Raw genomic sequence first — 12,174 nt, 5'->3', positions numbered from 1 at the left:
AATTACCTAACTACATGCTTTTGGAATGTGGGAGGAAACAGGAGAATACTGCAAACTCCATGCAGATAGAGCCCTGGCTGAGATTCAAACCTGGGACCTAGCGTCGCAAAGGCCAGAGCACTTACCTCTGAGCTACCATGCTGCCCATTTGTTTTTTTCAGTTTCATATAATACAGCAGCTGAAAAATAAAATGGGCAGAGAGGTTTATTATTGATGATTTGCAATTTACCATTTTTATACTTATATGTAAACTAAGCTACATTTTCAGCTACCATTTGACAGAAGCAGTTTTCTTATCACTTGCCAATTCTTGTCTAGTGACCAAGGCAATCTTTTGCCATATTGCACCTTTGTTACGTGAAATCTTTGGCTATTCGTTAAAAAATGACAGATATTCTATATTTTAGGCAACTTTTGGCACCAGTAGGTTGTGGTGTAGATTTGGTTACGTACACACATTAGATGATTCTCGTCCAATAATCGACTAAGGGCTGATATCGGACAAGAATCTGGCTCGTTATCCAGATGGCCGTCCTGACGGATCCACAGATGCCAGGCGTGGGACGATTGTAATGAAAGTAAAGGTGAGAGAGTGCAGGGGGGTGCTACCCCCTCAATCTCCCCCTGCCCTCTCCATAGAGCAGAATGGTGCTGTATGTACAACAGTCGTTCATGCATCGCGCAGTCATTTGTCATTAGAAAGGATCATGAAAGATTCTTTACAATGACAATTATTGCACCCGTGTACGTAGCCTTTGACTCTACTTCTTGAAAGAAATAGCATTACTTTGTCTTTACAGCCCCTGATGCGGACTGCTTAGTGACTCGGACAGCCCATGGCTCATTTCTTTGGTGTATGGATCTACAAGGAATGTAAATTGGTCATTCATACATCAGAAAGCACTGTAGTTCACCATACCTAGATGGCTTTGTGAGCTCCTGGACTGCTTTGTTAATATCTGATATGCTATGCTTTCTCCTTCTTTCTGTGCTTGCTTAAAAATCCAGTTAAAGGACAGTATACAAAAAGTTTTAGCGGTTTCATCAAGCCCCTAATATTATTTTGCTGATACTAGGTTGCAGTGCCTCCAGGATGTCCTTATGATAATTAGGTAATATTTTATTATAGAACTTTTATGTCTCAAAATTCACAAAACTAGTGCAGCCTCTTGATGATCAATAACTCTGCAGGCAGATTTTACTTTTATTACAGTGTACAAATATCAGAGAATCCAGAAACACTTGGCACTTTTCTGAAATAAGTCCAGATGCAAATGATCTTATTGAATGTATACAGTATTGCCCTTCATTATAAAGGGATCACTATAAAGTATCATCAACCAACCCCAGCTGCACTCATGACTTAAAGCAAAGAATGGATGGTTGGATAAAAATTTACACTTTTTCCGTATTAGCAACTCATAAATGGTGCTTAAGTGCCGGAATAGCAACAGCAGCCTATATAAATCTACTTAAATAGGACAAGCTGCATTCAGAAGTAGGGCAATGTGTGTTTTAATAACAACAAGCAAAATGACAACTTTTCCTTTGAACAGTCTTGCAAATCTTTAGAAACTTCCAGGGTTAGAATCTCTGTATTATATTAGTCTTTATTTGACTCATCTCAAAAAGTTTCCTATATGTCTCATTGGGGGACAGATTTAGGAATGTTTTTGACTAGTTCTTTACCTGCCCTTATTGAAGCAATTTATAAAACTTCAATAAGGTCCATGAGTTATGGACCCATAGACCTTCATAAATTGAATCCTCCTTTCTCTCTCCTCCGTTTTCAAGGTTGTGGTCATGTGGGCACAGTTCTCCACGTTTGGTGGCAATGTCCTGAAGAATGTAAATTTAGGACTAGGATTTATAATGGTGTTTACTCAATCACTCAAATCAATCTAAGAAAATAAATAGGGCTGGAGAGGATACACTTTTATCAGTGATGATGGGTGATCCAGCAAACCTAGAATGGATCTTGTCAAGGATTGATTTTTTTTTTTTAACAAAAAGCAAATGGTTTTTAAGAAATCCATTCCAGGTTTGCTGGATTACCTAGTTTCGCTGATGAAATTGTATCTATCCCCAAATTGATCCCTAGACCTATGTTACTTTTATTTGCTTATATTTTTTAGCAGCACACATCACATTTTCACACTATTGGAAGCCTGCCTCTATCTTATTGGATTGTACAATAACAAATTGAACCGTATGGTTAAGAAAAAAATGCCCATGTTTTTAAAACATGGGACCCATGGATTTTATATCTTAGTTAAACAGATATACTCAATAGTAAGACCCTCACCTTCTCTTCCCTTCATATTCCCTTTTCTTCATGTTCTCCTTTGTTTCTTTGCCTTTCTGGTTTATAGAATATGTAATGACCTACTTTGTTAGATATTACTGTATATTATTGGAAAGGGTGTAAACTTTCACTTACTGTCTTTATGGCAGACTGAACACCTCCTATTTTTGTAAATCCCCCATTCTCCTCTCTTCCCTGGGTTTTCTTCTTTCATGTATATTTATTTGCATATTTAATCTACATGTTCTAGAATTTCTTACTTTTGTAACTTACTTTCCAAGAAAAATAATTGAAATAGTACAGGAGATACTATTTATAACTTGGTCACCCTGTATGTAAGGAAATAGAACAAACTATTTTTTTAGACAATATGATGCAGAAGCAAAGGCAGGCAGTCATACAATTACAAAACAAACACAGAGTGACCAATAAGCCATTTGAAAAAGTGGGAAATGTGTTTATAATGAACATTGACTATGGGTCTTAACATTCTGGACAATACAGAGTGGTAAGAAGTTCTATTATCAGAAGATGTAGCCAGGAATATTATGATCTAATTCAGGCAGCCTACAATGACATGCTCTGAGTTTCTAAACTTGAAACATCCATTTGGCGAATTTCTGATAATTGGCATCAACGATAGAAGATGATCCAAATGCATGTAAAATAGTATACATATCCACTTCACGATCATGCATGTCATTATTGCAGAAAGGGACAGTTGATGTTCATTCTGCAATAATCCCTCCTACCTGCCTGTATGCTTTGGCTATTGTAAGGATAACCAGTAATCCTGGCTTCCCCTGCATGTGCTAGGAATGAACTCCCAGGCGACTGCGCAATGGTTAGCTCAGAACAGCCAATCAAAATGGACCAAGATCATCTTCAGAAGAGGATGGTGGCGTCCTGCAATGGAACTGGGTCAGATAAGTATCATGGGTCTCATTCCGATTTAAGGCCTGTGTGTTAAGCCTCATATTTATGTGAATTAATTAGAACTGCTACAACTACCTGAAGATTTGGAAACACCTTGAGGGGCATTACTTGTCACAATAGATGGTGAGGCCCTTTACTTAGTCTCTACATACCCATTTTTAAGGACATGGAACTGTAAAAAGATTCTTGCTAGAAAAACTACAACCAGCCCCCTTTGATGACTTCATTCTATCTTTACTTTATGTTTCTGGGTAAAATATACTATTCATATTTAACAATACTCCTACCTCCAGAGACAGCAGGTAGCAAAGGTCATCCGTTGTGGCCCCACACACTAACCTGTACCTAGAAGGGTAGGACAGGGACCTGGTTACCAACAAGGAATATTCACAATTGTTACAACACATTTGACCTGGTGAAGATATATATTACATCATCATTATATGGACTGCCACTATTGAAGAATTGGAACAATTTGTACTTCAATGTAACACTTACAATCTTAGGTTTACCATGACCATGTATTCCATTCTTAGAAATCTTTATTCAAGAAAATATAGCGTTTGGTACAACATTTAAATAACCCACATCAAGGAATACTATTTTACATGCCAGTGGTGTCCCTCTTTTTTTTTTTTTTGTTTCAGAGAATTCCGTAACATCGGTACTTACAGCCGAGACAAAATGGCTCCGCCAATAAGTGAGGTATCCTAACGCAAGGTTACAGAGAAGAGGATACAGTAAGGAATTTCTTAAAAAAACAGAAATCTATAACAAGATCTTTTGAGGAATTGCCGTTTAGCAAAAACAGCATTGAGTTCACAGAAATTGAAGGTAATCTCTACCCACACTCTTAACTTAAAGAAATTTCTTTCAATTATTGGCCTCTCCTGTCAGAAGGTTCCCATACTAAACGGTTGGTAAATAACACCAATTTAGGGGACATCTTTGAGGGATAAATGGGTTAGAAACCATCATAAGGGCCTGGACTATTGCCACATTTTTGGAATGCCAAATTGTGCCTGGAGTAACAACCAGGATAACAAAGGGATTCAGATTCACAAAAATGGAAACTGTGATACATCCGCTGTAGCGTTTTTAATGAAATGCCAATGCTTTTATATGGGAAAGACCAAAGGAAATTTCATAAAAGAAATTACAACACACATTTCATAACTTATGGGGGAAATAACCACACCTGTAAGTATACAGGTTGCTAAACATCATAAATGCAAAGGTTTTGTTGCTTTGGACAAAGTACATGAGAACTTCAGAGAGAGATTTGAAAATAATTTTTTAAGTCAGACATGTTGGATCCAATAGCTTAAAACAAAACCACCAGGGCCTAATGGTGTTGATTTAGCACCTTTACAGTATGCATAGTATTATAAGGCTGGACATTAGGTCATACTTATGTGCAATAAAGATCTTTACTTGCAATAATTGGTGTAGTGTGGCAAATTATGTAGATATGTTGGAACACAATTTTGTAATATAATGTATAGATGTGGGGTTGATCCTATTGATTACACAAGATCAACGATGTTCCAGAGTTACATTGCAAACCAAAAGCTCACAATGGAGAAGCCAGGCAACAAGAATTACATATGGTTTATTTGACATCAAATTAGGTATACCTCTTCTAACAGGATCTAGAGCGTGAACACAACCCATTTGGGAGTCAATGGCCATTGATGCAACCAGTCGCCAACTGTACCCCATTTACCATATTCTTCCTGTTACCACTCCATTAAGAGAATGGTGGCATTCCCCTTGAATATTGTTTGGATTACTTTCAGTACATCATACGACAGTATGGGATGAAATGCTTATATATTCCAAGCCATGCCATTTTGTTCGGTGGATGCATGCTGTTGCGGGATTGCTATCCATGCAGTTTGCATTGATCACTATAGGAGGTAACAGTTTTCCCAAATTGTTTCCTCAATAGTGAAGCCTGGCCTCTGATATACATGATATTTGTTCACAAAGTCGTCCTATTGGTTTGTGATTTAGAGGGATGCCTAGCGTTCCTAAATAGTGGTAATATGCTGCATTAAGATTGTGGAGTTATAAAAGCACTCTATTCTGTTTATCCTCTAATAAATCTATATATAAAAAAATGTGTTGAGGATTTATGAGATGGGTTGGGCATCACTAAAGATGTCAAATATATTATCACATGAAAGGATATTATGTAAATGTGCGCATTTATCACATCATTTCAAGATAGCGGATGCCAATATCTGGGTAGTGCCACTGAATACATTTATTAAAGTTTATTTATTAAACTCAATGTACATCAATGAGCATTTTGCTTTAAATGTCCAATTTCACCACAATATGATTGTAAAATATTGTGTAATGGTTTTTTGATGTTTGTATGATCTGTCTACACTAACACATCCAGGTAAGCTATGGAATGTCAGAAATATTTATCAGCATCAATTACCACAGGACAGTTTTGACAAGTCTGTACACAAAATGAGTGAATACCAAACTAAATTTCACCGTAAAAGGCAAAACATGGAGAAAAAAAAAATAAAAAAACACACAACAACCCTAAACAATATGTATTAAATAAATCAAATATGTTCTTTACAACACCATGTAAGGTCACAATAAATGTCCAGCAACACCAGTAATTTATATTAAACAGCATTTTATTTGCAACTCGAAAGTGCTGAACCTCCAAGAGAAACATTTAAGATGCCTTGGCTGCTGCAGGGGCGGCTGCTGTGGAAGCTGCTGCCCTCTTTTCCTTTCTTTCTTGTTTTTTCTTAATCTGCAAAAGAATAAAGGTAAAAATATAAGACTCCAATATGCAGATGGCTGAAATGCATGACATTGGCTCAGAAATTAGTAGACAATCCTGTAAAATGGTGATTAATCTATTCAAACTTTAATCCCCTAGAAACACCCATTAAAAAAAAAAAAGCATTCATCTTAAATGAACAGTGTCTCACCACGAATAAAGGAAGGGAATGCTTGGGTGGTAGTAATATTACACTTACGTTCTCAGACTGGCGCAGGATAGCATTGCGTTTGGCAGTCTTTGCATATGGATTCAGCCTCATCATGATTCTCAAGTTCTTCATTGGGTTCTTCTTGAGTTCTCTGCGCTTCACCTTCTTACTGCAAGTTGTAAATATAAACACTCAGTACTTTTTTTTAATGCCTGAACTTTATCAGGTAACCAGAATTAATTTAATCAGACCTTCAATTAATGTCACAGAGTTTCATAAACACGGACCAATGAAGTGGAATTCATCATTAAGAAACGAGTGAGGTAAGCAGGACCTTTGAACAGTTTTATCCTATAATAGGAAAAAACTACTTACATAGGAGCACGCAGAGCCTTCTGGATCTCTGGACTCTTCAAGATTCTGCTCAGATCTGTGTTTGTCATTTTGTGCATGGGGAGGCTGTGAAAGAAAGAACACACCTTTGTTAGAACAAATAAGTTAGTCCACAGAACATTCACCCATGACAGGATTGAAGGCAATGCACTGTAGTTCAGAACTTCCATAAAAATCAGGTATTCATAAACACGGACCAGAAGTGGAATTCATCATATCTACAGCAGAAATTCTCTTTGCAAAACTAGGTTTTTTCGCCATGTATAATTTTTTTTTTTACCAACTTCCATTTTTTCCTCCTCATTGACATAATAGGTAATGATGTGATAAAGTAAACCATTACATGTTGCTTAAGGGAAGACAAATCTAATTTGCAATAATTTCCTGTGCCACCCCACATTTACTGCCACAATAAGGCAAATACTCACTTGTAGTTTGCCTTCAGGGATGCTGGTTTGCGCCATGTGCCGTAAAGGGCATCTAACTTGCGGAAGGCACTTTCTGTCCAAATGCAGAACCGCCCAACATGACCACCTGGTGCCAGCCTCAAAAGGTTCAGTTTGCTTACGTTAAGGAGCGTAATGCCTAAAAGATAGCATTCCTATTAGCTGTGTGGAAAAGTTCAATGACAAGTCTAAATTCAGACAAAAGTTCAGTATTACTGAAGCTGGTTTTTGCTTTGACAGACTATATATACCTGGGATATTTCTGAAGGCTTTGACGATGCCATTATCTTCATTGTAAATGACACAAGGTCCTTTGCGCTGGATGCGTCGGCGGTTCCTCATTTTACCCTTACCAGCCCGCATACGTTGAGAAGCATAGACCTAAAAAAATAAGTGCTAGTTTAGGATCAACTGCATGATTGTGCCTACACAAACTGATACAATCTATATTGTTAAAGTCTAAGAAGTTGGACATAATCAAGTGTGAAGCTAGAGGAACACACTAAATATTGTCAAATCTAGATTATATTGTTTTTGATTGTTTACCCCCCACCAATGTGAATTAAGGTGCAGCCAACTAAAATACTTTGTACTGCATTGGAAAAATGCAGATTCACCAAGAACTGGCAAATCCAGTAATTCACACCCATTAAAAATGCTTACATCACTATTTCCGTTGTCATGTGCCTGACCAAAAATGTGATGCTTTGTAGAGTGAAGTGGCAGAACACCTTACACATGTAATTCTGGTGTATATTTAGCAATACCATATTCCTAACCTCTCCAGGTTTGAGTTGAGCCTATTGTGAATAGTTGAGGTAGCCAGTACGAAGACCATGCATCTGAATTTTATTTCTTTAACACTTTGCAAGAAGTTAGTGCAATAACTGCATGAAATGACACACAAAGACTGGGAAAATTCCTGTTTTTATTACAATCTTATTATTTGGGGGGGATGGATGTTGAATATACTGTTAGACTTTATTATACAGCTCTGGGTATAATGTTGACACTTGTGATTAATTTTTTGGGGGTTTTCAATATAATTAAAAGGGAGGGGTAAGGTACAGCCTAACCTAGTTTCCTAGATTTAAACCATAAGCCTAGAATATTGCTTCCAAATATATAATAGTACAGAAACTACCCAGAGGCTCCCTATGAGCTTCTTACCTTCTTGATGTCATTCCATGCTTTCAGCTTCTTCAGCAGCAGAACAGCCTCCTTTGTCTTCTTGTAGCCTTCAATTTTGTCTTCAACTACCAATGGAACCTCTGGGATCTCCTCAATGCGGTGACCTAAGTGTTACAAAATGTGATATACAGAACACATTACAAAGAGATTTAGAACCATAAATTAATTACATTTTGGCAACCTTGCAATTCTAAATTTAAAACATTCTAGTTTTCAAATGCACTTGCCATGTAATAGAAGACTATACTTCTGTCTTGTGATATATGGGAAACAATTTGCTGGATGTGTACTTGTTAAAATGTAGTTATATAAACCCAAATCTGTTGCCTTGGCTTAACTGAGGGTAACCATTCTCAGGACGTGGAAAAATCTCCCACTAAAAAGATGCAGGGGCAGTCTAAAGGAATCTGGTAGTTACAATAAAGTTATACAAAGGAACACAATTCTAATTATAGACGACTCATCAGAACTTCCACAGAAATCACAGGTTTCATAAACACGGACCAGAAGTGGAAATCATCATATGCAGATTACATAGATACAACTCAAAGCTTAACAAGTGTTGCTTGCCACCCAATTGCTACTTACCTTTAGACATTACAAGTGCAGGCAGGGCTGAAGCAGCCAATGCAGAGCAAACAGCATATCTCTTCTGGGTTACATTGACTCTACGGTGCCAGCGTCTCCAGGTCTTTGTTGGAGCAAACATACGCCCACCTCGGCACATCTAAACAGATCCTTATTAAGGAATATAATTTGTAACTGTAAAGGAAAAAAGCTTCCGCTTTCAAAAATGTACCAAGACTTTTTTTTATCTTGCTCAGAATTGAGATTATAATCAACCAACCCCACCGGCATGATGACAGCAGGCAACTGTCGCCAAGTGAGGTGTAAGGCGCAAATTACAACATCACAGCAAGTTACAAATCCCAAGCAAACAATTTAAAGGATACGTTTCCAAAAGCACCCTGGCCGGAACGGTGAGTTCCACCACCACGGACACGGGGAATACGGGCAACAGCCCTGCCAGTTCCCCATGATTCAGCACTGGTCTGGTGACCTGAAAATGAAGAGAAACAACATCAGCACAGTAATAAATAAATCACTTCATCCTCTAACAGTTATTGGAAGGTTTTTATCAGAACTTCTTGACAATCATTAGTTTCAGAAACACGGACCAATGAAGTGAAGATCATCATGTACAAAAACCTTTCCCCCCCCCAAAAAACACTATTTTCTTCCTAAGATGAACCACAGAGCACTTTGTACACCCCTAAGCTCAGCCTATTTACCACCTTGTAAAATTGGGACCACTTTACCACCTTCTTGCTAATTGGGATCATTTCTAGTCACAGCACTACCTCAGAAGTAGGAGATGGAGCCTCTCCTGGAATACAAAATTGGCACCAAATATCTCACAGACTATGTAACAGTGTAAATTAAAACCCAAGTAGAACTTTCAAGAACTGCGGCTAAGCCTGTTTTCTAGACAGCTAGTGAATCAAAACAAGTGTGTGACCTTCCACTCTTCTTAGATTGTAAGCTCCTCTGAGCACGGTCCTGGGTCTTCTTCCTGTGTCACTGTCTGTATTGTCATTTGCAAACAAACTAACCAGCATTAATTCTACAAAAACACCGCTCATCTGATCACATACCAGCAAGCTCGCTCACTGCATATGGCTGCCTGTTGTTCTTGCGCAGGTTTGTGTGAACAAAGTTGACTATATCTGGGCGTATAGGAGCCTTGAACACTGCTGGCATAGTGACATTTTTGCCAGATGATTCCCCCTTTTCGGAGTACACCGTTATCAAAGGACGAGCGCAGGCCTGGGGATGAAAATTAAAGAAAACAAAAAAAAAAAGACGTGTTAGACATGGGCATGCAACAACAACAGCAAAAAAACTCACTTAACACCAAATGCTCAGACTCAAATATCATCAAGCCAGAGTATTAGCATAATGACAGCAGGCAACTGTCCGCTTAATACCAGGTAAGGCGCAAATTACACCATCATTGCATTGGAAGATAGGGAATAAAAAAACTAATATGTATAAAACAAAAAAGAAACTATTTCTAACACAAGCAGTGTACTGCTCGGTTACCAGGCACCTAGAGAATAAAGCACATTAGAAAAATCCTGATAGTTTGTGTACATTTCTATCATTACTGTGAACAATGCAATCAGCTAATGGCAAAAAAATAGAGATACAGTCTGTACAGTGTCATTTCATTGTTTCTATAAACTGTGTTTACCTGATAGAGATCACAATATGGATAAAGTTTAGGAATTCTACACAATAGGAGCTACAAAAATCCCACATTACACAAGTCTGCTAAATGAAAGGTGTATGTTAATAGGTCATGTGAGCATAGGGCCCATGTGCTACCTTCACATGTGCAGCATCCTGATTGCTCATGCTACAGATTTCTGTTTGTAAGACCTTGTTTCGTAAATAGCAGAAGGAAATGATTGTATGTTTCTGATGATGTAGGAAACCAGATAGATTATAGTGCCAAGATTTAACACAGGACTGTACAATATTAGGTATCAATCCAGCCATGTGAGTTATACAAGATTATGAAACCTCAATATTCCACAAAGAAGTCAGGAGGTAATATTGCAATTGGGATTCCCTACTATAAATCAGACAACCCTTATCTGTGCACAGGACCAACAGCATGGAGTGCAGGAACAATTTGAAGCCTTTGTGCACAGCTACAATCACAGTAATGAAAGCAGCATGGAGTATGTGTATATGGGATTGGTAAGGTATGATGGAATATAATCTGGGCTTTAAAGGAGAAGCAGCATGAATTGCATAAATATATATATATAGGTACATTAAGGGAAAGGAATGAGAAAGGGCCCCATGTATAGGGAAAGCTGCATGGAGTATGAGTGTATATGAAGGAAAAGGGAGATAGAATTCTATAGAACAGACTTCCATGTATAAAGAAAGCAGAATAGAATATGTAAAGGGAAAGAAAAATAGAATGGAATGGGGGAACAGCCTCTGTTTGTGGAAGGCTGCATGGAGTATGTGTATATGGAGAAAGTAAGGTAGAATGGAATATAGGAACAGCCTCAGTTTATAGGGAAAGCTGCATGGAGTATGTGAGAGAAAAGGTAGAATGGAATAGATCAGTGTAAGTGAATAGGGGAAGCTGCATGGAGTATGTATATGGAGAGAGAAAGTTAGAATCGATCAGGATCAGTGAATAGGGGAATCAGCATGGCGTATGTAAAGGGAAAGCAAGATAGAATGGAATATGAATACAGCCTCTGAATAGGGAAAGCTGTATGGAATATGTATATAATGAAGGTAGGGTAGAATGAAATATAAATACAGCCTCAGAGAAGAGGGAAAGCTGCATGGAGTATGTACGTATATATGTGCGTACGTGGAGAAGGTAAAGTAGAACGGAATATAAGAAAGGCCTCAGTGAATAGGGAAAGCTGCATGGAGTATGATTGCGGCCTATACAAATATAATGAAAGCAGATTGCAGTATGGGGGCCTCCTAAGCCGTGAAGATGAATGAAGTATAAGCGTGGCTGCATGGAGTATGAGTGCGGCCTGACTCAGTGTAAGTAGAAGCATGGAGGACAGCCGGCCTTACCACATGCGTGGCTCGGGCCTAGCTTCCAGAGCACACTACGTAAAACTAAAGAAAAAGGACGCTACAAAACCAGAGACTACACACCCTACAGACCCCGGAGCCCGTTTCTACGACCGCTGACAGACATTGCCACCCGTTCTCCCCGTCTCACCATGCTGACCGCCGGCTCCTGGCTGCTGCTTGATGGCGGCCACAGAGAGAAAAGGGAGGAGACACGGCAACGCGGCACTATATCCCCCCGCCGAAATGAGGCGCGGCGCCTGCGCACTACATTCACACTATATTGGCATTATAAACCCGCTGACACCTAGAAAT

The 12,174-nt window shown here is 38.6% G+C and overlaps 1 protein-coding gene and 6 non-coding genes across 7 annotated transcripts; all 7 read right to left on the bottom strand.

Moving 5' to 3' along the window:
- Positions 1-5,887: 5,887 nt before the first annotated feature.
- On the bottom strand, positions 5,888-12,137 carry RPL4 (ribosomal protein L4). The gene is made up of 10 exons (XM_072402606.1): positions 12,011-12,137; positions 9,894-10,065; positions 9,192-9,298; positions 8,827-8,965; positions 8,218-8,342; positions 7,299-7,428; positions 7,030-7,186; positions 6,584-6,667; positions 6,257-6,377; positions 5,888-6,027 (listed from the first exon to the last, which is right to left on the bottom strand). The coding sequence occupies exons 1-10, from the start codon at positions 12,011-12,013 to the stop codon at positions 5,947-5,949; spliced, it is 1,119 nt and encodes a 372-aa protein (XP_072258707.1). The 5' UTR covers positions 12,014-12,137; the 3' UTR covers positions 5,888-5,946.
- Positions 6,450-6,521, bottom strand: LOC140325072 (small nucleolar RNA SNORD18). The gene has a single exon (XR_011919655.1). It is a non-coding gene; the product is annotated as a small nucleolar RNA SNORD18 (small nucleolar RNA).
- LOC140325071 (small nucleolar RNA SNORD18) lies at positions 6,755-6,822 on the bottom strand. Its single transcript, XR_011919654.1, has one exon. It is a non-coding gene; the product is annotated as a small nucleolar RNA SNORD18 (small nucleolar RNA).
- Positions 8,698-8,766, bottom strand: LOC140325069 (small nucleolar RNA SNORD18). The gene has a single exon (XR_011919652.1). It is a non-coding gene; the product is annotated as a small nucleolar RNA SNORD18 (small nucleolar RNA).
- LOC140325081 (small nucleolar RNA SNORD16) lies at positions 9,056-9,156 on the bottom strand. The gene has a single exon (XR_011919663.1). It is a non-coding gene; the product is annotated as a small nucleolar RNA SNORD16 (small nucleolar RNA).
- On the bottom strand, positions 9,373-9,442 carry LOC140325070 (small nucleolar RNA SNORD18). Its single transcript, XR_011919653.1, has one exon. It is a non-coding gene; the product is annotated as a small nucleolar RNA SNORD18 (small nucleolar RNA).
- On the bottom strand, positions 10,158-10,257 carry LOC140325082 (small nucleolar RNA SNORD16). Its single transcript, XR_011919664.1, has one exon. It is a non-coding gene; the product is annotated as a small nucleolar RNA SNORD16 (small nucleolar RNA).
- Positions 12,138-12,174: the final 37 nt, after the last annotated feature.

This window comes from Pyxicephalus adspersus, chromosome 2 (genome assembly GCF_032062135.1).
Source record: "Pyxicephalus adspersus chromosome 2, UCB_Pads_2.0, whole genome shotgun sequence".
NCBI classification, from domain to species: Eukaryota; Metazoa; Chordata; class Amphibia; order Anura; family Pyxicephalidae; genus Pyxicephalus; species Pyxicephalus adspersus.
The sequence above is the reverse complement of the archived record's forward strand: the minus strand, read 5'-3'. Positions and strand labels throughout refer to the sequence as shown.

Bases quoted from the DNA above. Each gene is read 5' to 3' on its own strand.
- RPL4 (XM_072402606.1), bottom strand. The intron at 8,966-9,191 runs GTATCCTTTAAA...GGATCTGTTTAG, and splicing joins GCCAGGGTGCTTTTGGAAAC to ATGTGCCGAGGTGGGCGTAT. The intron at 8,343-8,826 runs GTAAGTAGCAAT...TGTAACACTTAG, and splicing joins TGCACTTGTAATGTCTAAAG to GTCACCGCATTGAGGAGATC.